The sequence below is a fragment of the Vicugna pacos genome, chromosome 6 (genome assembly GCF_048564905.1).
Source record: "Vicugna pacos chromosome 6, VicPac4, whole genome shotgun sequence".
Lineage (NCBI taxonomy): Eukaryota > Metazoa > Chordata > Mammalia > Artiodactyla > Camelidae > Vicugna > Vicugna pacos.
In genome coordinates this window covers 2,295,781-2,322,145 of record NC_132992.1, presented here as the reverse complement: position 1 = coordinate 2,322,145, position 26,365 = coordinate 2,295,781, and the positions used below count along the sequence as shown (strand labels likewise).

Genomic DNA, 26,365 nt, shown 5'->3' with positions numbered 1-26,365 from the left:
TCGTCAGAGGCAGCAGAACAGCTGTGTAATGAGTCATTTCTGCTGGTAGAGGTTGGAGACCGCAGTTCATTTGTGGCGCTGATTGTGTGCTGGTGCATTTTTATTAGAGATATAAATTGAATCATAATTTTTTGGGAATAATGTTTTTCTCCTGGAATTTTTTTGTGATGTTGCTTAGTTGAAACTCATCCTTTGTTCCTCTTTGTAGTGTTAAATTAAGATATCCTCAGAACATCCAAGAAAGTTTAGCAGTTAGAAGGCCTCTGCAAATCCCTCCCTTTCTCCAAAGGCATGGTTTAAGGTGATGAGCACCATGGAAATCAAGGCCATTCTTTTGCTGTGGGGGATTAAGCTCCTTCTGGATTGGGTGCAATAGTAGTTACTATTGTTATTAATATTATCATTCGTTGAGTGCCTTCTGCATACTACTGTGTTAGATCTTTTGTGTATATTATTTTATTTAAGCTTCTTGATAACCTTTCAAGGAAGGCATCACTGTCTCCCCATTTTCAGATGAGGAAACTAAGGCTTGAAAAGCCTTGTAACTTAGTCTCAAGAAAGGTGATACGTGGTTGGTAGCCTAGTGGAGCAGCTCTAGATTTAGGGTCAGACCCAGATTTAAGTTCAGCTTCTGCCTCTAAATTCAACTCAGCTATATGGCCTTGGATCCATTCCTTAACCTCTTTGAGGTCATAGCACCGTGCCTGGCACATAATAATTATAGTTTGACTAACTGCTTCTCAAGACTAGCAGCAAGACGTTAAATGAGAGAATAGAACCATCCCCAAACTTCCCTCCTATATCTACTTTATGTGAGAAGTAGAAAAATCTAAAATGAAATATCTGAAGATCAACCCAGCTATTCATTGCCAAAGCTGAGATAATGATCCAGCTCATAAGTTCAGATGAGATATATCTCATAAACATAACGCAGTTTGGTAAGGCTCAAGAGTTAGGGTTGGAGTCTCTAGTTGTGTGACCTTTAGCAAGTAATTTCATTAAATTGAGCCTCAGTTTTCTCATCTATAAAATGGGGTTAACAGTAGTAACTATCTCGAGGGTTATGATGAGAATTAAATGGGATATAATGCATATGATGATGATGCATTTAGCCCAGTGCTTGGCATATAGCACGTGCCAGAGAAGTGTTATTTGCTCTTATTTTTGTTAATTTCTTTAGAACAATGTACCAGGGTTGGTCTTCTGGGCATACTGCTTATAGTCAAGTTTATAATCAAAATGTATCTTACAATTTATTTACACATTCAATGTGGCATTTCATTGCTCTCTTTCCTTTTTCACTGAAAAGCTTTTGTAATCAGTAGGAGTCTTATAATGGGTGTTATCTTATGGAAAGCAGATTGTTCAGAGATGGAGCAGAATATAGGTTTCTTCTAGCTCCCAGGAACTTGTTCGTCCACACCTGGTGTTTCCCAGACATCAACCAGAGTATGTTGCCAAGTAGGAATCTAAGATCCACCATATTAGAAGGGTACCTCGTTCACTTACTAAAACGAAGGCAAAATTGAGAAGCTCAAGCCTTTTTGTCCCTGGTGTTAGCCTTGTAAAGGCTACATGTCTCCTGCCTTTATCATCGTACAAGAAGGAGGAGAACCACATTTGTTGCTTCCATTCAGAGCTGAATCATGAGACTTTAGATGGTAACTGCCTCTAGGATGGCTAATGATGCTGCTTAATTTTATTTAAGGCTTTTGCAAGAATGTTTGGATGACTTACCCTTTACTGTGCGATGGAATGATTAGAATAACTTTTATGTTGCATTGTGGTTTTCTCTTAAGTGTGTTCCTGTTGTGCACAGATGAATTTGTAATGCGGAATGTCAGCATAGTCTGTATTTAATTGTACCTGCTGTTCTCATTCATTAGAATGCAGTCCCCAAGAAATAGCTAGATAGATATATTAGTTGTTGTCTTTTCATAAGACAGTTAAACATAATGAGACGTTTGCTGAAGCACCCTGGCATAGTGCTAGGAAAGGTTACTAGGAGTGAAGACCTGCCAGTATGTCCTCTGGCTTCTCTTAAACTTGAGAGTGGATTTCTGGCATTCAAGCAAAACAGTGTCATTGCTTTATAGAGAGAGAAAGTTGAAGAGAAGTTTATTTCTGCTTCCATTATCATCCTGTAGTAAAGCCACATACCGTAATTTAAAACTGAACTCATGTTTCCTTAAGGATTGTACTGTGCCTGTTTCTAAAAGCATTCCGTGAGGCTTACACATGAAAGAATAGAGCAAATTAATTTCTTTAAGGAAGATTGATTTTTTTTTAATTGAAGTATAGTCAGTCTACAATGTTGTGTTAATTTCTGGTGTACAGCATAGTGATTCAGTTATACATACACACATATATATATATTTTTTTTTCTTATTCATTATAGGCTATTACAAGGTATTGAATATAGTTCCCAGTACTATACAGTGGGACCTTGCTGTTTATCTATTTTATATATAGTAGTTAGTATCTGTAAATCCCAGACTCTCAGTTTATCCCTTCACCACCTGCTCTTCCCACTCATGGTAACCACAGGTTTGTTTTCTATGTCTGTGATTCTATTTCTGTTTTGTAAATAAATTCATATATCCCATTTTTTTTTAAGATTCCACATATAAGTGATATCATTTGGTATTTTTCTTTCTCTTTCTGGCTTCACTTAGTATGACAATTTCTAAATACTTTAAATATAAAACAAAACAGAGACCAAAAGGGAGCAGAAGTGAGAGAGAATCACCAGCACCTGATACAAGCAGATCACAGCAAAAAGGGGGTCCTCAGTTTGCATGGATTTTCTTTTTCTGATGGGAAAGCAGAGTCACATGTACGAAGTCATGGTTTTCTTTGGGACTAAACTTAAAGGAAATTGATGGGTAGGGCCCTGCTATGTAAAACACATTGGCTAACTCCAACTGTAGTTCTGTGAAAGAGGTTTCATTTATCGGTTTTGAACGACCCCCTCGGTACCCAGCCACTTCCTGAGCAAGGGTCACCTCCCACACTGACCCCTGATTGTGTTGGGGGCGGGGGCTGGGCAGTGGGCGGGGGAGCCTTTGTGAAGAGCTGCGGAAAGCACATGCTCTTCTGGGCCTTTATTAGCGAGCTTCAGCTTGAGGCTGTTTTTGTGGATCCTTTAATGGCTAATTGATGCAGCATGTGTAAAGATACAGTTTCCTGCATGAGGCGGTTATGGGTGGCAACAAGGGTTTGTCTCAACATGATACCAATTTCCACAGTCAATTTGGTCAATTCAGTGGGAAAAAAAAGAAGTCCAGCCTGAAAATCAGCCAGAGCAGTGACTGGAGATTATTGAGGCAACTACGATTGGTTGATAAAATTAACGTGTTTGAACCAATTGTTTTCACATTTTGTGTACATAGCCTTAGTCATTTGGGGGAATAATCTTAAATACACAGAAGTAACCTTTAAAAAATATTTATAATCACAGTTAGGCCTTCCAGAGCATGTCGGTTTTGAGAGGGAATAACCATTTTACAATTAATATGTGGTATATGATCAGTGTAATTAACTGATGCCTGGTATTTTGTTATAAATAGAGTAGAAAAGTAACCACAGGGCTCACTGAACACCTGAAAAACTGTGGAGAAGCTAATAAGAAGTTACATGGCTGTGTTTTGAGGCTGATTTTCTCAAACAGCTTTATTATGAAATTTGCGTATCACAGAGTTCATCCATTTTAAGTGTGCGATTCGGGCATTGTTAATAAGTTACAGAATTGTGTAACCGTCAGCATAATCCACTTGAGAACGTTTTCCATCACCCCAGAAAAGAATCCTAATGTCCATTTGCAGTCACCTCCTGCTCCCAGCCCCAGCCTCTGAGAATCACTAATCTGTTTCCTGAATTTATAGATTTGCCTCTTCTAGACATTTTACGTAAACAGATTAATACATTAGAAAGTCTTTTCTGTCTCATTCTTTCATTTAGCATAATCTTTTTGAGTTTTCTTCATTTAGTAGCATGGGTATGTGAGCAGTCCATTCCTTTTTTTAAGTATCTTTTTAAATTGATAATTGACATACAACATTACATTAGCTTCAGGTGTATGACATAATGATTCGATATTTGAATGTATTATGAAATGATTGCTACAGTGAGTCTAGTTAACATCTATCACCATACATTGTTACAAATTTTTTTTCTTTTGATAACTTTCATAATTAATTTTCTTGGCAACTTTAAAATATGCAGTACAGTATTATTAAATGTAGTTGCCATGCTGTACATTACATCCCTGAGACATACTTACTTGAAAAACAGAAGTCTGTACGTTAGACTCTTAGAGCCATTTTACCCCCGTGCCCCTCCTCTGGCAAACACCAATGTGTTCTTTGTACCTGTGGGCTTGTTTTTATTTTTGTTATTGTTGTGTTTAGATTCCACTTATCAGGGCAACCATGTGGTATTTATGTTTCTCTATCTGATTAGCACAGTGCCCTCAGGGTCCATCTGTGTTGTCTCAAATGACAAGATTTTACTGTATTTTATGGCCGAATAATACTTCATTGTAAATTTATGCCATATTTTCTTTATTTGTCAATGGACATTTATTTCCCTATTTGGCTATTATAAATCATGCTGCAATGAACATGTGTGTATATCTTTTGGAGTTCATAGTTTTTGTTTTTGGTTTTTTTGTTTGTTTGTTTTTGCATAAATGCCCAGAAGTGGACTTGCTGGATCTCATGGTAGTTCTATTTTTAATATTTTGAGGAATCTCCATACTGTTTTCCATAGTGGGTGTACCAATTTTCATTTCCATCAGCGGTGCACAAGTGTTCCCTTTTCTCCACATCCTTGCCAGCACTTGTTATTTCTTATCTTTTTGATAATAGCCATTTGATCAGGTGTGAAGTGATATATCACTGCGGTTTTAATTTACATTTCCCTGACGATGAGTGATGTGGAGCACCTTTTCATGTCCCTGTTGGCCATCTATATGTCTTATTGAGAAGAATGTCTCTTCAGTTCCTCTGCTCATTTTTAATCAGATTTTTTTAAACTGTTAAGTTGTTTGAGTTCTTTATATATTTTAGGTACTAACCCTTTATCAGATGGTCGATTTGCAAATATTTCCTCTCATTCAGTTGGTTGCCTTTTCATTTTGTTGATGGCTTCCTCTGCTGTGCAAAGCTTTTTAGTTTGATGTAGTCCCACTTGCTTATGTTTGCTTTTGTTGCTTTTGCTTTTGCTTTTGAGGTCGAATCAAAAACTTACTGCCAAGACCGATGTCAAGGAGCTTACCTCCTGTGTTTTCTTCTGGGGGTTTCATGGTTTCAGGTCTTATATGCAAATCTCTCATCCATTTTGAATGAGTTTTTGTGTGTGGTGTGAGATAATGGTCCAGTTTCATTTTTTTAAATGTGGCTGTCCAGTTTTCCCAACACCATTTATTTAAGAGACTGTCCTTTTTCCATTTTGTATCCTTGGCTTTTTTGTCATCAATTGATTGTGTGAATGTGGGTTTATTTCTGGGCTCTCTATTCTGTCCATTGATCTATGTGTCTGTTTTTATGCCCATATCATACCATTTTGATTACTATAGCTTTGTAATATAGTTTGAAATCAAGGCGTGTGAAGCCTCCAGCTTCATTCTTCTTTCTCAAGATTGCTTTGGCTATTCAGGGATCTTTTGTGGTTCCATACAAATTTTAGAATTGTTCTGTTTCTGTGAAAAGTGCCATTAGATTTTTGATAGGGATTGCATCGAATCTGTAATTTGCTTTGAGTAAGGTGGACATTTGAATAATATTAATTCTTCCAATCCATGAGTACCGAATATCTTTAGTTTATTTGTATCTTCTTCAGTTTCTTTCATCATTGTCTTACATTGTTCAGTGTATAGGTCTTTTACCTCCTTAAATTTATTCCCTACATATTTTGTTCTTTTTGACACAATTGTAAATGGAATGGTTTTCCTTATTTCTCTCTCTGATAATTCATTATTAGTATATAGAAACACAACAAATTTCTGTATACTGATTTTGTATCCTGCAACTTTACTAGATTCATTTATTTGTTCTAACAGTTTTTTGGTGAGGTGTTTAGAAATATATATATATATTGATGACATCTGTGAATATGACATCTGCCTTTCCAATTTAGATGCCTTTTATTTCCTTTTCTTGCTTAATTGTTCTGACTGGGACTGCCAATACTGTGTTGAATGAAAGTGACAAAAGTGGGCATCCTTGTTTTGTTCCTTACCTTAGAAGAAAAGTGTTAGCTTTTCACCATTGAGTATGATGTTGGCTATGGGCTTATCATATATGGCCTTTATTATGTTGAGGTATGTGAGGTATGTTCCCTCTGTACCCACTTAGTTGAGAGTTTTTAATCAAAAAAGGATGTTGAATTTTGTCAGATGTTTTTGTCTGCTTCTATTAAGATGATTGTGTGATTTTTATCCTTTATTTTGTTAATGTTATGTATCATGTTGATTGATTTGCAGATATTGAACCATTCTTGCATCCCTGAAATAAATCCCACTTGATTATGGTGTATGATCCTTTTAATGTGCTATTGAGTTCAGTGTGCTAATATTTTGTTAAGAATTTTTGCATTTGTGTTCATCAGGGATATAGGCCTGTAATTTTCTTCTCCTGTGGTATTTTTGTCTGGTTTTGGTATCAGGGTAAGTCTGCCCTTGTAAAATGAGTTTGAAACTGTTCCCTTTTCTTCTGTCTTTTGGAAGAGTTTAAGAAGGATTGGTATTAATTTTTCTTTGAGTATTTGGTAGAATTCACTAGTGAAGCCATCTGGTCCTGGTCTTCTGTTTTTAGGGAAGTTTTTAAATTGTTGATTTAATCTCCTTACTAGTAATTGGTCTCTTTAGAGTCTCCATATCTTCATGATTCAGCTTTGGAAGTTTGTATGGTTATAGGAGTTTATCCATTTCTTCTAGGTTGTCCAATTTGTTGGCATACAATTATTCATAGTGGTCTCTTATGATACTTTGTATTTCTGTGGTGTCAGCTGTAACACCTCCTCTTTCTTTTCTGATTTTAATTTATGAGCCCTCTCTCTTTTTTTCTTAATTTAAAGAAAATCTCAAATTAGGGAACATTAAAATATATTATTTTATATGTAATGCAACGGATTAGAGTTAATTTTATTTTTTTATTAAAGGCTTATAGTTTATATTAGATGAAGCTGATTTCTTTTTAGTGGTATGAAAAGGACCTGTATGCAATTTCAAATTCTAAACACCTCATTTGTATTTTCTTTTAGAAAATGTCTCAGTTAAAAATCAATGCCCTACTATTCATTTAAGCTCCTTTGCCTCCAATAAAACTAATTGATAAACCCTAATAATTAATGGCCTGATTAAACCAAAATGACTTACATCTGCCCTGATGATTGCCACCTCCAATCAGTCACTTTAATGACTCATCTTTTCTGCACTTTGCTTACAGAAGAAAGACTATGATGTTTTTAAGTGAGCTAAATGATGAAAAGCTGTGTGCTCTCAGTTGCTGTTTGCCATGACTTGAGAGTGTATTAAAATAAACATAGATGTAACTATCTCCTTAAAAGCAATCGTTCTTGCCTAATCGGTTGTGCTGTTGTTTATCGTTTGGAATGAAGCTGAAAAAAAAGCAAGAAAAAAAAAAAACCCAAAAAATCTTTTTAGTATTCCTGGAGCTATTCTTGAGAATTATAGAATTTGCATGTTTTAAATGAAAACATGGAAGCTCTAAGTTCTGTGGCTATGTACTAGCAATATTGATACTTCCGATACAAGGTAGACAATTTTATTCAGATAAAGTGAAACAAATCAGAGAGCTGTCCTCATTCCAACATTTTAAAAGATTCCATTTGCTTCAGATCCTGTCGCATGAATTCAGATTTAGCCTAACTAAATAAAGTCTTAATATTATCTATATCCTATTTATTTCAAAAAAGGATTTGAGGCAGCTTACAATGGGAGGTCAAAACAATGAGCAAAAGACAAAAAACAAGCATTTTAAAATAAAGAGGTATTTCCACGTCTGCTTAGGAAGGCATCAGTGCTAATGGCACTTGGGCTTCGCTGAAAACAATGAGGAAGCTAGACATAATTTATGAAACATCTGTTTTCAGATATTAGATAACAAGCAGTGCAGGACTGCCATCCTGGAGAGAAGGGAAACAGATGAGATGAGGCCTGTGATCACCCATGCTTTCTGCCTGGAGACAATTTCCGGTCTGCAGCACAGGGAAGGGGAACCCAAACAGAGCTCAGAGATCTTATTGAGCTGAAGAGACAGAGTTTGGATATCAAGAAGGCCAGAATGGCTGGGATTTACAGGGCAGACTCCTAGAGAGGCAGGAACTGTGCAGAGAAAGAGCTCAAAAGCTTTTTTGGGAGTCTCCTTGAGGTTTTTTGACTGAGTGTCAACCTCTGCTCTTGTAGGGTGGAATCTTGCAAAGCTAGTCCAGGAATGAAAATTTGTGGGGATCTGTAAGCTAAACAATTCCTAAAGCTTACACAAAGTTGGGAATTTTTAAAATTCTAAACAGCCAGAGTAAAGAGACCATTTTGAATACATTGGAGCATTCAGGAGAGACTTTAAAGGGGTCATGCTTTAATAGTGGGGCTAACCTAGCCCTAAAGGAGGGTTGCTCTGGGATTTCCTTAGAAACTCCAAAGTAATCCTCAGTATGATCTGGCTGTCTGCAAGTAAGTTAACTACCTTCTAGTATCAAGTTTAACACTGTTTAAAGAATTACAACAAATTTGCTCAACAATGTAAGTTCAGAATATCTGGCATCTAAATAAAAATCAATAAGTTGAAAATTTTTTTCTTATGATAATGGATGGAAGACCATAACCAGAACAGTCAGTCGATAGAAATGGGACTCTCCTTACTCCCACTTAGCAAACACGCACTTTAGAACAGTTATGGTAAATATACTCAAAGATTTTAAAGAAAACATGAGCATTATGAGGAAAGAGATGGAAGACATAGAAAAAGAACCATGTGGAACTCCCAGATATGAAAAATAAAATATCTGAAGTAAAAATTTCACCTGATGGAATTAGCAGTAGATTGGACACTGTGGAAGAAACTGTTTGTGATCTTAATATTAGCGATAAAGAAATTATCTAAAATTACTGCAAAGAAAAAAGAAACTTGAGAAATGAGCAGAGTCTCAGAGATCTTTGAAACATTATCAAGAAGTCTAGGATGTGTGTGTAAGTGGAGTCTCAGAAGCAAAGGAGAAAGAGAAGGGAACAGGAAATAATTTGAAGGACTAATGCTCCCCGAAATTGCCAAGTTTGATGAAACCGATAAACCCAGAAATCTAAGAAGCCTAACAAACTAACCAGGATAAACACAAACCATACCGAAGTACGTCAATATAAACACCTTGAAAGCCAGTGATGTTTTAAAACCTTAAAAATATTCAGAGTAAACATAATACACTAATAGAGGGGAACAGAAATAATAACGGAAGCTGTGCAAGCCAGAAGGTAGTGGGAAGGCATCATTAAAGTGCTGGAAAAAAAGAAAACCTGCTGAATCCAGAATTCCATGCCAGTAAATTTATTTTTCCAGAATAACGGTTAAATGGAGACTTCTTAAGGCAAAGAAAGCACTTTTTTCTTTAAATTTTTGAAAAGATTATTATTTAAAGCAAAAATAAGGACACTGTATTGTGGGGTTTATGACATATGTAGAGGAAAGATGTATAACAGTAGCACAAAGGACGAGAGGAAGAAGATGCAAACATACTGTTCTAAGGTTCTTACATTATAAATTAAATATCCTAATATTTGAAAGTAGAATATTGGAGGGGGAGGATATAGCTCAGTGGTCGAGTGCAGGCTTAGCATGCATGAGGTCCTGGGTTAATCCTCAGTGCGTCTGTTAAAAATAAATAAATGAATAAATAAATCAAATTACCTCCCCTCTCCCCACCAAGAAAAAAAAAGATAAAGTGGAAAGAAAATAAAGAAATCGTTAAAAAAAAAAGAAAGAAAGAAAGAAAGTAGACGATGAGAAGTTAAACATATTGTAAACCCTAGAACAGCCATTAAAAAAAGAAAGAAAGAAACTTCAAATGGGCTGGCAAACTTTAGCCCGCGGGCCTAATTTGGCTCACAACTTCTTTTTGTAAACAAATACTGTTGGAACACAGCCATGCCAGCTCATTTACATATCGCCTAAGATTGCTTCTGCAGTACGATGGCAGAGCTCAGTAGTTGCAGGAAAACCATGTGGCCCTTCACCTGAAATATGGCCCTTTACAGAAAAAGTTTGCCAGCTTCGAATTTAGAAGCCAGTAGTAGAGATCAGTGGAATACTAAAAAGAGCACAGCTAATCTAAAAGAAGGCAATAAAAGAAGAAAAAAGGAGCAAACGTGGGACAAATCGTAAGATGGTGGAGTTGAACTCAGCTATATCAATAATTACATTAAATGTGAATGGTATAAATACTGAGATGAAAAGCGCAAATTGTCAGACTGGTTTAAAAACTAAGACCCAGCTGTGTACCATCTGCAGGATATCCACTTTAAATGTTAATGACAGGGAAATACCATCCAAACACTAATCATCAGACGGTTTAAAGCAAAAATTATAATACTATATTATGGGGTTTATAATGTATGTAGAAAAGGCAAAAGTCATCTCACATAACAGAAACCAGTCAGTGATTGCCAGAGATCAGGGTGGAGTTGACCTTAGAAGGGCACAGGGAACTTTTGGGGGTGATATAAATGTTTCATATCTTGATTATGATATGGTTACATGAGTGTATACTGTTGCTGCACTCGTTAAACTGTATATTCAAAATGACTGCAATAAAATTGGTTTTTTAATGAATAAACTTGATTTTAAAAAGTTAAACAATAGATGAACTTTGTCTTCAGATACCCTGAACTTGCCAGCAGTTAAATTAGAGGGAAATACAACAGGTTTTGTTGGTCTTTTCTAAGTGCTGGCCTGAAGACGAGGCTGTATTAGATTGGTTTCTGATTCAGTAGATCTGAGTTTAAACTCAAAAAGGTTTTGTTTTGTTTTGTTTTGTTTTGATGCACAGCCAGGCTTGGGAGTTATTTAGTTACATAACTTACTGTTCTTGTTATAGGAAGCTTGCCAATTTTTCAGGAAGAAAATCTCATTTAGAGGATACATAGCAAGCTTTATTGTCCTGAATTCTCGTTTGCACTGTTCTTGGTCAAAACATACACCAGCAGTTCCTCGGGCTGCACTCTTCTGAGGGGCCGAGATAGGTCTCACTCACACTTCTCCCCGCAGCATCTCTTGTCACATCTGGTCCACGGTAAGCTGTCAGTAAATACTTGTTGAACGAGTATTTCTGAATGCCATAGATTCTTCTCAGAATGAAAAATATCATCTACAAATAGATTTATTAATAGTGAAATATATTTATTCCATGCCATTAAGTGGGAAAAGATGCAGCTCCTTCTCAGCCCGGATTCATGCTTCCCCAGGTGAGCGTGTTTGCCCGTCTGTTCAGTCATTCACCGTTCTGTTCAACACGTACTGTTTCTTGTCCATACCGGGCACCATTCTAGACACAGGAGTGAACAAAACAGATCAAGTCTCTGCCTATTTGGAGCTTTCCTTCAAGAGAGGAGGACTGAGAGGGAGCGGATTTGCACATACAAATGGAGTGTGTCAGTGCTGCTAAGAACAGGGGAGAGAGAACAGGGGGCGTCTGGAGTGGGAAGATACTGTTGTTCGTGGTGGGTGGTTGAGGAAGGAAGGCTTCTCTTCGAAGAGAAACATTTGAGCAGAAACCCAAAAAGAAGTCAAGGAGCAGGCCATGCATGTATGTGGGAGCAGGGTTTTCCGGGGATATGGAATCACAGAGCAGGAGCCTGGCAGGGAGGCCAGCGAGACGGAGCGGAGTGGGCAGGGAGGGGACTCGGAAGGCTGAGCGCAGAGGTAGCAGGGGGCCGGCTCGAAGACGGCCTCAGCAACCTGGCAGAAGCGCTTCCTCATAAACCTTGAATTGGTTTTATCGTTCTACTTACTGGGTTTTGGAAATTCTTTTCTTTCAACAAGTCTTTTACCCAAACACAGCCTGGATTTACTGCAGTAGCTGCCGAAATCATTTCCTGAGCATAATGAAATATAACACTTCTTGTAGCTTGGTTTATTGCCAGTGGATAATGATCATACCTTATATTTATAGAGTGTTTGACAGTTTACAAGCTATTTGACATCAGTTATCTCATTTAATCCCCACAGTTCTTTAAGATTGATACAATGACTTTTATTATCTCCCGAATAATCTTTTCACAGAGGTGAAAGCTAAAATGCCCCATGCCTACTCCAAAGTCACACGCCAAACTTGTGGCAGGGCCCAAAAGACTAAAATCCAAGTCTCTGTCTCCTAGCCTGAACCCGCTGGTTTTGTTTAAAAGGATCTGTTATGTTCAAATGATGTTGCTGGTGGGGAGAACACTTAACGCTAGCAAATTAAGTGTATTATTGAGAAAGCCATCAACCGGTAGCAAGACCCTGTGCTCAAATAGGATACAGACAAAAATGTGTAAAGTGTATTCCTGTGCTGTGGACTTATGACTTGGTGGTACCTGTAACAGTAAATATGGTGAGTAATTACTAGTAAAAAATAAAAGTGCCACATGCTCAGCTCCAAGTGGCACAGACAGTAAATGCTTTAGCAGTTCAAAGAAAGCAGAGACTTTGATGGCCTGAGTAGTTAGGATAACCGGGAAGTGGGCTACTTGAGTTTGAAAGATGGGCAGAGTTCAGTCAAAAAATAATCGAAGAAGGGTTTCTAAACCCGAGGGGTTTGGTGAGGGGGGGGACAGACAGCGTAAACAAAGGAAGGCTTAGTAATGGGGGGTTCAGGATTTGTTTCTTTCTTTTGAGACAATGACTGAAGCAGTCTAGTTGGAGTGCGAAGGTTGTTTTGAGGATGGCTGTGTGTCTGCTACTTTCACACGTTAAGTATTCCTGAAAACTAGACTGAAAGGTGAACGTGCAGAAGTCATGCAGTAGTAAAAGTACTTACATGTAAGTAAAAATAGATGTTGTTGGAGCACTGAAAATGCCATAAAGTTCTTATTTACACCTTGCCTTTTAGAACATAATATAGACATTTTGTTTTATTCTTTCTCTGTTGATCCATTTAAGTCAAATATGTATGTGATTAAAGCTAAAGATGTGTTAATTTTACTATACCTTGTAATTTCCAGGCAGCTCCATCTCCCAGGAGCTCAGAATATTTGTTCATTCACTGTCTCCATCTGATGTGGTGGCTTCAGAGTGGTTTAAGGGTGTCAATGTATAAAAGAGCAGATTGTCCCAAAGGAAAATATTCCAAGTTGAGAGCCTGTAATGAGAATTCGATTTGGAAAACAAGACCAGACTTTGTAGAGTAACATTTCTTTCAATTTGGCATACATCTGTGGCTGTCTGTGGCGTGAATTTTTGTGCGGACTACTGGAGCACATTCGAATGCACAGCCCTGTTGTTAAGGAGCTCCCATTTGGGTTGGCCGGGGAGGTCAGGGGATATTTTACTTCCTCCTCAAGGGATGATATAGTGGGAGTGGTATATTTAATATGATGGTGATATAAGAGTTGTATTAAAATTGGGGAAAACCAGAGGCAGAGAGACCATTTGGTAAAAGCCCTTACACCTGCCAACACATACTGACTTGTATACAAAGAGACAGTCCCCCTAACGGAAGGACATACTGGGTCTTACCTGACAGGGTGTACTGCTCACCTGATCACGGAAGCAGAGCCATTAACGAAATAATGCATGTTCATGGTTTCCACTCGTTCATTTTCATCCATTCAGCAAATACTTATTAAGCACTTAACTGTATGCCTGGCACTCTTCGCAGGCTGGGATGTTAGTAGTCAATAGAAAAGACAAAGCCCCTACTTTTGTGAAGTTTACATTCTAATGTCAGGCAGGCAGCACCAAATGAGCATACATATGAGAAAGTACCTGTCTGGCCTGTTGCCTGTCACATGGTAGGTAGGTTCAGTAATCGTTGGTTACTGAGTTTGAGCTTAAGTACCTACTCTTGGAAGATGCTTTCGGGGGTACCCTTTTGCAGGGTGGGGGGTTGGAGTGAAATTAACTCAGATTTTTTTGAGATGTTACATAAAAAATTACGATTCTCTTTTTCAGTTTTGGGGTAATTAAGGTTATATGCCTTACTAAATATAGGAAATTGTCTTTTCCAGACCACTTTTGCCCTTGAAGGTGAAAGGCTGAAGCAGGAACTGTTCTGTACCATTAAAAGTGCTGTGCTCTTACCCTGCTGGACAGTTTTTGTAGGCTCCTTGAATTCCTGAAAAGACCCATTGTTGTCACTGACGATGCTGCACAGAAACCCTTTGTGTCATTATTTAGCAACTGACGCCTTGGCAAACGCTATTTCAGGTCTTTTGTTAACTCTAGCAACAGTCAAAAATGATGTGAGGGAAGAGAAGGGTAAACGAAACAAAGATTTGTAAGTACACGCATGCACACACACGCGCGCACACACCTCTTTTAGGTCAATTTCTGAGGATTATCTGAAGCAGCATTTACACATAAAACCAAGAAATCGCAGTACTGCACTCGTGTTCTCATTGTTTCTGTCATATATAACCTTTTACCAGCAAACATTTGAATGATTTTTTTCCTTGCTGGCTTCCCTTTGGCCTTACTGCTTCTTAGGTGGGAGGAGCCGTTTCACATTGAGGGCAGGGCTGAGCCTTTCTGTACAGAATCTTTGCAAGAAGATTACATTTTCTTATCTCTTTTTCCTGAAAGCTGGAGTAGGATGATGGTTTTGTTTACTGTTGTTGGAAGCCAAGATTTTATGTGACTTTCATGTGAAATAAATAAACCCTTGCTTCTGCAGAAACCAGAAATGGGTGGAAGCGAGGGAGTTAGGTCCTTACATTTTGCCTCCAGATAAAATGCTTTGCATTAAATTTGTGATTAGAATTCGGGCTGAACAGATGATGTCACTTCTAAGCAATATGGTATGATGAGCGTGTGTGCTTTTTCCAGGACAAGCACTGTAGATAACGGAATTAGTTGTGTGAACTTTTCTGGTCCTTTTGTAGATGTGAAGCCCTCCAATATGCTAGTAAACACCAGAGGACAAGTCAAGCTGTGTGATTTTGGAGTTAGCACTCAGGTAGGTCTCTTTTTCCTTCTGATTTTCTCTCTTCCCTGTAACATCCACTTTCCATCTTCAGTCTACTCTCTGGATTGAAAAAGCACCTAGCTGCCAGACAAACAGAACCCTGCATCTTCTCCTCGGCTGGGATTGTGTTACTCATTTTTAATCTCCGAGCGCGTTTCCTTCATCAAAATATGATTGTTCATTGTTTAATGACAGTAAAAACTGCTGATATTGTAATTACTACTTACGAATAGCAAACTTCATTGATATGCAGCTTTGATATGAAAGCGTTTTGGCCAGACAAAAGGGAGGGCAGAGTGGGAGCTGTGCCTGGGGAGCCCAACTGGCCCACAATAAGAATTAATATTGGGAGCAACAATGGTGGAGGGCCATTACAATGTGCAGCACAAATTTTAATTAATTTCCATTTTGGGCCTCCCCTGAGATCCCCAGTGATAGTGACCCATGAGCGTGCTGTGATGTTGATTTGAATTGCAGCCACCTTTACTCCCAGCCAAACACGAAGACCAAAGCGAAGGTCATCGTTGTATTATGAGTTGTCAAAGTCTGTTATCCCTCCAGCGTATTTAGTGTTCGTTTCATTCTGGTAATGCACGGGGTTTCATTCACATCCTGAACCATCTGACTCAAAAATAAGTGTGCTCAAATTCTACTTCAAATTGACTTTTTATGTCAGGCGGGTTTGGGGTACTAAAGCGATAAGCATCCTGCGTAAGTGAATTGTTTAAGGTTATCTGCTATAAACTGTAATGCTGTGCTGGTTTAAATCGGAAATCACATTCAAAAGAAAAGAGAGATTTAATCATTTTTAAATGCCTTTGTAGATGAATTTGTTCCCTTTACATAATTTTTAGTTGATTTATAGAAATGATGATTGTAGGTTAAATGAGGAATAATTGCCCATTTTATTTCCACATTATCTTTATATTGTTCTAACAGACTGTTTTGTCTCATAGCTGGTGAATTCTATAGCCAAGACGTATGTCGGAACAAATGCTTATATGGCGGTAAGTAAACTTATGCAAAAACAACATTTAAAACCAACGTCTTTATCTTTATGTACTTGGTAACGTATAATTCTTGAATTAATTCCACACTTTTAGCCTAACAGATCGTAAATTGCAGAGTCAACCCAGTCACAAGCCGATTGTTAAATCCTCCTAAAGGACGGTAGAGTCTGTAGAGGAGCTGCCAACTTTTCTGACTTCATTGACTTAACCGGTTTGTTCAAGTATGAAATCACCAATTTCTGAAGTTTAATCTTACAGAAAAATTGCATCTTACAACATACTTTGCCACATCGCTTATTTAATTAACCCTAAAGTATACTAAAATGTCAGTCAGTAAGATCAGCAGTGTTTTCCAGGAATATAAACATGCTTTGACACCAGATCAAAATTAAATCATTAATTGAAAGTTAAATGATTACTTATGGATCTCTGAGTGTAAGGGTTTAGCAGACAGTTCTCTCTTGAACTTGTGTATCTGTATTCTGTTTCATGCCTATTGTAAGATAATTTACTTAGTCCCTCTGAAATAAGCTTACCAGTATAAAAATAGAAGCATAGAACTGTTTCGATGACTGATGTGGACTTAGCTTTGACTTTTTTCTTTTTCCTACCTTTTGAGTAAAGGAAGTGATTTGTGTCCATAAAATTGCTTTTATTTACTCGTTTCCACAATCACTTCAAGAGTGGGGGGTTGCAGGAGGCAAGCAGGAAACTTACCTAGTATCATTTTGGGGGCAAAGTTTTGTTTTAACATCTTAAGTTTAGATCTTTTGATGAAAGAGCTCTAAATGTATTCAGGTAGTCCATTTCACTTCCAGTAGTCCTTATATGGAGTTAAATGAAGTGTGGCTGGAACCCGGGGTCTTAGTCTCAGAACAGTACCAAGCATTTTTTTAATTGAGATACCAGCATGGTTAATTTTTGCCTTGCATTGTTTTTAAAGAAAATTTATTCTTTCTCATTTTTCTAGGTAATGTGAAAAAATTAACTTCTGACGTCATCATACCTATTTTTATAAAACATAATCACCCTCTTGGCTCTACCAGGTTAGCTGGATCTGTGAGCCACCTTTATAATTTAAAAACCTTGCCAAATGCCATGATTTCAGTCTTTGAAAAAAAATATGGAATGCTTTGATTTAAAACAAACAAAAAAAATCAATGAAACTTCTCCACTCCCCGTCATGTTCTTAATGGCTTCAAATTGCTCTAATAATTAAATTGCATTATGTTGGAATGTACAAATTTAGATTACAGTTGTCCTTCCCAGGTCTACATTGAAGAAATTACTTTTCCCCCCCCTTTTTGTTTATGGATGAATGTGACGCATCCATCTCTTAATTGAAAAATGTGAGGATTAAAATTTTGAAATGTTAGCTCAGAGAGGCGAAGCTAAAATTGCTTTGCTTCTTGGGTGAGTGAATTCTAGTCATCAACTTTATTGTTCAAGCTGTAAGAAGCATAAGATACCTAGGAAGCAAAGAGTGTGGAAGCCTGAGAGTAAGCCTTGCTCAATTCAGCAGGCTCCCACCAGCTGCGTACTTGCCTAATATGTGTGAGATCGGAGGCTGGAGTGAGGGTCCTAACCCCTGCCTGAGGTGTCGTGATACTGTGTTATAGTACTACCACTGGGGGAACTGGGGGGACTGGGGGAAGGGTGCACAAAACCTCCGTGTGTATGTGTTTTTCAGCTGCTTGTTTGTTAATAAGTATTTCAAAGTAAAAAATAAAATTTTAGAAAAAGGAAGTGTTACTGGCATGTGACCACGCCCACTTGTTTATGTGTTGTCTGTGGCTGCTCCAGCACTCCGGTCGCACCGTGGAGTAGTTGTGACAATTGTGGCAGAGACCATATGACCCACAAAGTGAAAAATGTTTACTGTCTGGCCCATTACAGAAAAAGTCTGCCAACCTCTGATCTCTGCCAGTGAAAGCTGTTTTTTGAAACTGGGTGCCTTCAGTTAATCAGCCCGCACTTACTGAGCGCCTTCCATGCAGTCAGCCAGGCACGCTGTGAGACGTGGGCAAAATAGGAAACGTGGCGTTATCTGTAGCCACGTCGTATGTGACATAATAAAGACTGAAGTTGTACCAAGCATATCTTTAGAGAATAAGGAGGCATTTAATGTACGAATTTGATGCTTCATGCAGCATGTGAAAAGGGCACTTATGAAAAAGAGCGATCTGGTGGGAAGGTGAGCAAAGACTCAGAAATAGAGTGTGATGTGACATGGGTGGGGGCAGGAGGTGTCGGGTAGAAGACAAATAACAGATTGTGGGAATATACAATTAGAGATCATGTGATGTCTTACCCTCATTTTACATCCATTTCTCTCACATTTGTATTCATACCTGTTTCTGTGCAGTGATAATAGCAATGATAATAATAGCCAACACTTAATGAGAACCAGGTGCCAGTCACTCTTTTCAACCTTTACTCTTTGTATTAACTCTTTAAACCCTCACAGCAACCCTATGAAGTAGGTGATATTATTGTCCTTTTACAGATGAAGAAACAGAGGGATAAAGAAGTTAAATGACTTACCCAAGTTCATACAGCTAATAAGTGGCTGAGTCAGGAGTCAAACCGGAGTCATCAGCCTCCAGAGACTAAACTCTTAGCTGCTGTGCCTCTCACACTATCCAGATTATTTATGTGTCTCTGCAAATCTAGATGAGGATTTTCACAGGGGCAGGGTTTTTTCCGCTCATTGTCTATATCCAGCGCCTCACACAGCACTAAATAAATGAATCAGTTCTTGAAAGCTACATTCCAAAAATGACTGGTTTACCAGTTATAAACGGAACATTTAACTTTTTGTATTAAATGTCTTACTTGCATGATAAAGTATAGAAGACACCGAGATGACTCAAATAGTCAGCTGCCCTGCATATGTGAACAGTCTTGCTTTATTTTCCTATAATCTGAAGTGTAAGGGACAAGAAAATGGTAATTAGGAAAAAAAGAGGGAAACTTGTCTAAGATTGTAAGTCATTAAAACAAACAAACAAAAACAGTGCTGATTTACAGGCTTACTGGTGCTTGTAGGAGACTTGGAAAGTCATCTGGTCCAACCTCCTCATTGACCAGGGAGGATACTCAGACCCGGAAAATGAAGTGGCGTGTTCAAGGACACATCACATTTTAGGGGTAGATAGTTAGGATTAACAGACATTTTAATCCAAAGCTAGAAACATTTTCAACTGTATTTTAAAAGGATTTCATCCAGAAGGATTACAGAAGGGGTCCAGAAGGCTTTGTGGGCTTATATTAAACCATTTCTGAGAAATTCTAATCACTAAATTTTTACTCTATTTTGAAGGTAAGAAGTCCCTGAAACTTTAACCTACTATTCAGTTATTGTGGTTTATTATAATTTTTTAATAATCAAACATAAAAGTTTGACATTATTGTTGTGAATACCTGAAATTTTGAAATTAAGAAACCTTTTGTAGATACTTGTCCTTTGGGATCAAGAGGACAATCTAAATAACTATTACCTCTTGAACATTTTTTTCTACCTAGACTATTCCTATTCTTGGAAGTTATCTTTACCCAGAATAAAACCTATGCAGATTACATGATCCAACTCAGTTGGCCATGCTCACGCAATGGTGATGGTGAGGATTGAAAGGAGGCCAGTATTTACCAAGCATTCCCATGTGGCATGTACTGAATCGAGCATATAACATGGATTCATTTAATGTTCACACAACTCCATTAAGTTTTTTAATTTATTATTATTATCATCATCATCATCATCATCATCATCATCATCATCATCATCATCTTCATTTTACAGATGAGGAAACCAAAGGCAAAGTAACTTTAGTCCAGAGTCTCAGAGCTGGCCAAGTAGTGACAGTCAAGATTTAATTAGGGTACCAGCTTCTAGTTTCTGGTAGTAGGTTATTTGAACCAACTCTTCTGTTGAAAAACCAACTCTTCTGTTGAAAATGCTAAATGAAATACTTTTAAAACCATCTCAAGTGCACTGAGGAGCTAAAGAGTCGGATTCCCAGGACATTACTCAGATGGAGTCCTACAATAGAGGGGAGAGCAGAACGTCAGAGCGACAGAGCTGCCTGTTCCTGAGGACGTTTGCCCATCCCGCAGCTGCGAATGATATGGGGGCCCCCTGATGGCAGAGGGTCTCGGGGGAGGTCTTCCCCATGTCACACCGGGAGGTTGAAGGACTCCCCTGGCCATGCGCCCTGGGTGCAAGAGCAAACCAGCTTTAGAGCTGCTCTTCCTCCCCCATCCCAGGGAGCAGAAGAGAAGGCTTTTCAGAGCCAAGTAGAGAAGCTGGAGAAGAAGGAAAAGAGGAAAAGTTGTGGCCATAGACTAACTCTGGCACAGATTTGCACCTTGGATATTTGTATACGTGACCTGACTTTGAAAAGGAGCTTCATGCTGAGGATGTCATTTGAGGTGGGCACATCCACCCAGGGCTTCAGAGAACCTCTCCAAATTTTTTTTTTCAAGAGCAGAAACTAACAAGCAGTCAAAGAAAACCGAGTACACAGGGAAACAGAGCAACGTGAAGAGGAACCAGCAGGAACAGGAGCTGTGCGCAGACTTCAGATCACAAATTTTCAAAGTGACAGAGTAGATCTGAGAAAATCGCAGACAAAACTACCAGATAAAAATAAAATAAACTCAGCATAGTGAGCACCTCAGCATATTGAACAGAGCAGAAGAGAGAATTAGTGAACTGGAAAATAGTCTGAGTTAGAGCATCCTGACTCCAGAACCCTTGTTTAACCAGTATGATCTTACTGGCTTTGTGACATATGTTTGTGATATATGTTTTGATTACATACTAACCGAAAGTATTTGTGCTTACTTTGTTAATTTTCTGAGTAGCCTAACCCTGAGCAGAAATTCCTTTATAGGATGAGATAAGAGATGTATCTTGGTGTCTTCCTGCTTGTGACAAGTAAACTTTGGGCGAGCACTGCGTCACAGCAGTAATCTCATTTTGTTAGCTTGTTGTAAGAATAATATTTCTCCAGTGAGAAGCTGTCAGAATCTTGTCCTTAAGGAGTGCTTCTGTCAGCTCCTATCTGTGACCATTGTCACTTTTGCTGTTTTTTTCTTTTTAAGTTCAATTTTTCTATGCTCTGTTTGCAGATGACGGTTTCATTTGTTTCCATAGTTTGGGGGCAAATGTGATGATTGTATTTAATCTTATTGTTGGTCCTGCCAACATATTTCGTATTAGGTTCCACTTTTGCTTATTTGGTTTTTTTCTGTGCTCTGGATGGAGTGCTGTATATTGATAACTGTGAGCTAGTGGAATGAAGAAAGGGAGAGGGGACAGAAAGAAGAGACAGGGAGGAAGGCAATATTTGGTCATTTCTTTAACAATTGTGGAGGACTTTAGGATTTTCATGTTTGCTGGAAGTTCTCGATGGACGTGAATAGCAATCATACGCGGGACAGTTAGCATTAGAAGAACGCTCCGGGGAACTCGGTGATTAGTTCATGCTTAAACCCAAATGTGCGGTAAACGTGTATTGCGTCCCTTTAGTCAGCACACGCTGACGGTGCACCAGCTGTGTGCCAGGCGTGGTACTGCGTGTGAGGTGAGCAGGACACTCTCTTTGCTTGGCCCTTGAACGGGGCCCATAGAAGAAGCATTCACAAAGCAGAGAAGAGGAAGAGAGATCATTGCCTCTGCAGGAAACATAGAAATGTTTCATGACTGTAGCTGAGTTTGCCAGAAATTCACCCAAAGAAATTATTATTTGAAATGAAAATCCCCAGAGCCACCCCTAGAGATTCTGATACTGGGTGGTCATTTGTAATAAGCACCTCAGGCAGGTCTATGATGGCAAGTCCAAAGGCTGCATTTTGAGAAATACCAGACTGAGGGTAGGATGTGGCTCTTCTGACTCCCAGTTCTAGGGACTATTTGCTATACTGGAAAGAACCCTGACTTTGCAGTCAGACATGTGTGGATTATCTGAATAAAATATACGCTTAATGCTAACCCAGAGCTCTAGACTCTGGCAAGTCACTTAATCTTACTAAGCCTCAGTTTTGACATCTGTAAAATGAGGGCAGTAATATTTGTAAGATTGTTATGAAGTGTAGAGGATGCAAAGTATCTAGCCAAGTGTCCGGGACATACTAGGTGGTCATTAAAAGATAGCTATTATTATCCTTCCGTAGTGGGTCCAAGTTGAACTTCTATGTGCCTCATTTTCCTTTGCTGTTAAATTGGGATGATGCCAGTACCAGTCTAATATGGGTGCTTCTGAGTCTGAAGTGAGATATGCATGAAGAGCACATAAAACAATGCCTGGCACATGGAGATTCTTCAGTAAACACACAGAGTGGTGATGTCATTGTTGTTGGTGGTGGTGGTGGTGGTGGTGGTAGTGGTGATGGGGACGACGGCATTACTCCTGTAACTGGCTGGCCAGTGCCATGTGACTACATCGTAGTCTATGGATCTAGCTAGAACTGGAGAATGGGTTCATTCATGTATGAACAAGGAACTTGAAAAGTGATGCTGTGGGGACTTAGAACACAAAAGGAAAAGTATTAGGGGATTGGAATGACCGTGTCTGTTAGCAGCTGGGAGGAATGGTCACATGACACATGGCCCTTGGGAAGAATTATTCTCAGTAGGAAAGGGGCTTTTACAAATTAAAGAAATAAATAAAGGAAAGGAAATAAGGCAGTCCATCCTGCTACCTCAGGGTAGGGCTTTGTGTAATTTCATGGAAAGTGGTCCCAGGAGAAGGCAGTAAATACACTGAGATAGCCTGGTCAGTGGGGGTGGGAAGCAGGTTACGAAGTTCAGGGTCCCAACGAAGCCAACCACCCAAGATGTGGGACTGTGCCAACTCACCTGAGAGTATCTGGCCCCCATCTTCCACACCTCTGGTGTATCCCCTGCTGATGAGTTGGTGAATGTCTTATTTCTTCTATCCACAGTGGACAGGGCCGACTCTGACCCCAGTTACTCTTAAGGGCTCTCATGGAAGCTTTTGAAGGATGATGGCTATGGTGGCTTCCAGGAACTGAAGGGATGGCACAAAGAACAGAATGCCATACATGGGGCCAAGAGGTGTGGGTCATGGTCCTAGCCCTGCCCTGACTCACTCTGTAACCTTGAGCAACCACTCCATCTCAGCGAGACCTCAGTTTCCCTTGTTCATTTGTTCCTGAGCTCATTCAAAAGACTTCTAGGAAGTCCCCTACTGAATGCCAAGTCCTGGAGGGTTCGAGAGACCAGGCAGCACCCACTTCAGTATGAAATTATTCCTGTTAAAGTAGAGAGTGTGCAGATAATTCCTGGACCAGGTATTTGCTAGATATCTTGAATGGAAGACCAAGGTCTAGAGTCCCAATTGGAACTTGCAGACTGCTCCTTGGTTCATATCAAGAGAAACCCTGATAAATGGAATAAAATGTTGAGTAGTAGGTGAATCTGGGGAAAGGAAATACGATGTTCTTTGTACTATTCTTAATCTTTCAACTTTCCTGTAAGTTCAAAGTTATCTCCAAATGAAAAAAAAAATCAGAAGCCCTAGTGATTCAGGCCCATCTCTTAAAATGCAAGTAAGTGATAATATTATATAACATGTAATTTGCCAGTGCACAACTAAGACCACTGGATTTGCTGGGAGAGGACCTCCCAAGTTCAAGTCTCAGCTCTTCTGCTAGCTTAGGACTTTGCCTAATTATTTCACTAATTTCAGCCTCTATTTTCTTCATCTGTAATATAAAGATAACAGAGTTTCCCTCACAGTGTCTTTGAGGATTCAGTAAGATTATATCTATCTATATTACCTATACAGTGTCTATGTATCATATAAAATTGTTTTTCTTTTCATAATAAGCTGTGTAGGCATTGAAGGCTCTCTGCCTTAGCTGAACTCATGTTGGTATATGTGTTGCCTGGAGTAGCTTACATCAGCCTATAAGCTCCCTTCTGTTTCCTTCCAGCCTGAAAGAATTTCAGGGGAGCAGTATGGAATCCATTCTGATGTCTGGAGCTTAGGGATCTCTTTCATGGAGGTATGTTCTTGTTTGCAAATAGATGCTTCTCTGTATATCTGTACTAATACGTTCTATCAGGAAGAGTGAAGATTTTGAAAAAAAATTAAACCTCTGGTGTGTTATGTGTGTATGTAAACAGAGTTTAACTCAGTAGTCCTTATTTTAATGTCCTTGCAGGCTTGTGAACTGTCTGTTCTAAAGTGCTGTTTGTCACAAATCACCTGTATGCAACTTACCTGGAGTGCTTCATAAAAATACAGATTCTCAGACTCCATCCGACACCAGTTAAAAATTCACATCTCTAAGAATCAGCATGATTAACATGCTCCCCATGTGATCCTTCTGCACGCTGAGTCTGGAGAACCTGTGTTTTAAAAGAGAAGTTCCAGGAAAATTACGTGTGGTAGCAGCCTTGTAGGAATGCATATGTAACTTCCAAAGGTGATTACTTTATTAAAGAGTACAGCCCTACTCATTTGGATGTATAAATTCTGTATGTTTGTTTAGAAAGGAAAAAAAACCACCTTGTTCCAGTAGAATCACATCATGTGTTGGGGGACAGGGTGTGGTGTGATTAGGAGGAGGTTATGCCCAGTTTTAATGTCTTTCCTCTTTCTAGCTGTATTTAGAATGGACTTTATCTTAGAATGCTGCATGTAGCCCCACTTGAACTCCGTGCTGAGGTGTCTGTACAGTAATGATTGATCCAGAAGGAGATACGTGGGATTTATATCAGAAGGACATCTGGCTCAGCATGAATTATGGTCGGATAGAGTCTGGATATTCACCAGTGCGTCAAGAACTGTATTTTGCACGCATTGATTCAGATAAAGGAGGACTCTTTTAAAAAGTAGACAGAACTCCTTAAATAAAATCATGGATAGAGTTGCAGTCACAATTTCATCATTTTTTTTTTTTGGTGAAGTACTTTTTCTGTGATTTTTGTAATGCATGAATGCAGTTGACTTTCTAAGGAAATATCTTCAGACTCAGTTCACCTGCACTATAGAAAACAAAGATATTCAAAGTTTATTAAGCCATATTTCTCTGCTTCTTTATAAAAGGGAATCTAAGAGCAAACACAATAATGTACGCATCAGTTGAGAGGTCAGCGGTAAAGGAGGAGAGATGCTCAGAACTGACTCTCCTGAAGGGCTTGTCCAGTTAGCCTGTTTCAGGGGGAAACTAGTGCTTTTGATTTGTGGAGCTCAAGTCTTGCTGTCACATAATTTCCCTTTGCCTATTTTAAATCATTGTCATCGAATGTATTTGATAAACAACCAGACAATACTATAAAATGTTTGTGAAGTTCCATGGTGTAAAGATAAGAATCCTAGACTGGGAATGAAAGACCTGGTTTGCAGTCCCAGCTCTGCTGCTGGTTTTCTGGGTGACCCTGTGCAAGCCACTGCCCCTCACTTTGGGCCTCAGTTTTTTCATCAGTAAAATAATGACCTCTAAGCCCCTTTCCAGACTAACATTCTACAACTCTCTGCTCTTGTCTTTCTGTAACTTTCTGCAGCAGCTCTGGAATTGTGTGACTTAATGATACACCCTAGCATGGCATCGTAGGCAGAGGCATGGCAGTACTGTGAGAGAGCATAAGTAATAGATTTAAGATGTAGAGCACGCACGCATGTTCACCATTCCTTCCTTCCACATTCATTTCTTCACTCGTGTATTCAGCCCCTGCTGTGTCTCCTAGGTAGACGAGGGGATATAGCAACGGAGGAGACTCCATTCTTGAGTCTCACAGAGTTGCCTTTGGCGAGGGGTGGGGCATGAAAAGAAGGACAGAGAACAGGAGGATAATGAGGTATATAATTTGTCAGGTGGTGGTAAGTCCTACAGAGAAAAATAAAGCAGATAAAGTAACCTTTGAGAAGAGACTTGAATGATTTCAAACAAAGGGGTGGCCATCGGGCAACAGCAGATACAAAGGTGCTAAACTGGGGTGTGTTTGGCATATTTAAGGAAAGCAGGGAGACAGGGGTGACTGGAGTGGAATTAGCAAGGGAAATGGGAAAGGCAGCCAAGGACCAGATCACATACCAGCTTGTAGGCCATGGTAAGGAATATGGCTGTTACTCTGAGAGGAAATCTTCTAAATTACATTTTCAAGGGGTAACTGGGTGCTCTGTGGAGCACAGACTGTAGAGGGGCAA

The 26,365-nt window shown here is 39.0% G+C and overlaps 1 protein-coding gene and 1 long non-coding RNA gene across 8 annotated transcripts in view; one reads left to right on the top strand and one right to left on the bottom strand.

The window, feature by feature from the left end:
* Positions 1 to 26,365, top strand: part of MAP2K5 (mitogen-activated protein kinase kinase 5) — a 235,857-nt gene that overhangs the window by 113,006 nt on the left and 96,486 nt on the right. For all 7 annotated transcript variants that reach the window (XR_012073230.1, XR_012073229.1, XM_072962192.1 and 4 more), the window contains 3 exons: positions 15,092 to 15,165; positions 16,131 to 16,181; positions 24,147 to 24,218. Coding sequence is in view for 5 of the 7 variants with exons in the window: in XM_072962192.1 (XP_072818293.1) it covers positions 15,092 to 15,165; positions 16,131 to 16,181; positions 24,147 to 24,218 (197 nt within the window). In the remaining 2 variants the exon portion in view is untranslated. The remainder of the gene's footprint in view (positions 1 to 15,091; positions 15,166 to 16,130; positions 16,182 to 24,146; positions 24,219 to 26,365) is intronic.
* LOC140696755 (uncharacterized) lies at positions 11,438 to 23,172 on the bottom strand. Its single transcript, XR_012073231.1, has 4 exons — positions 23,047 to 23,172; positions 13,200 to 13,350; positions 12,023 to 12,106; positions 11,438 to 11,556 (listed from the first exon to the last, which is right to left on the bottom strand). It is a non-coding gene; the product is annotated as an uncharacterized lncRNA (long non-coding RNA).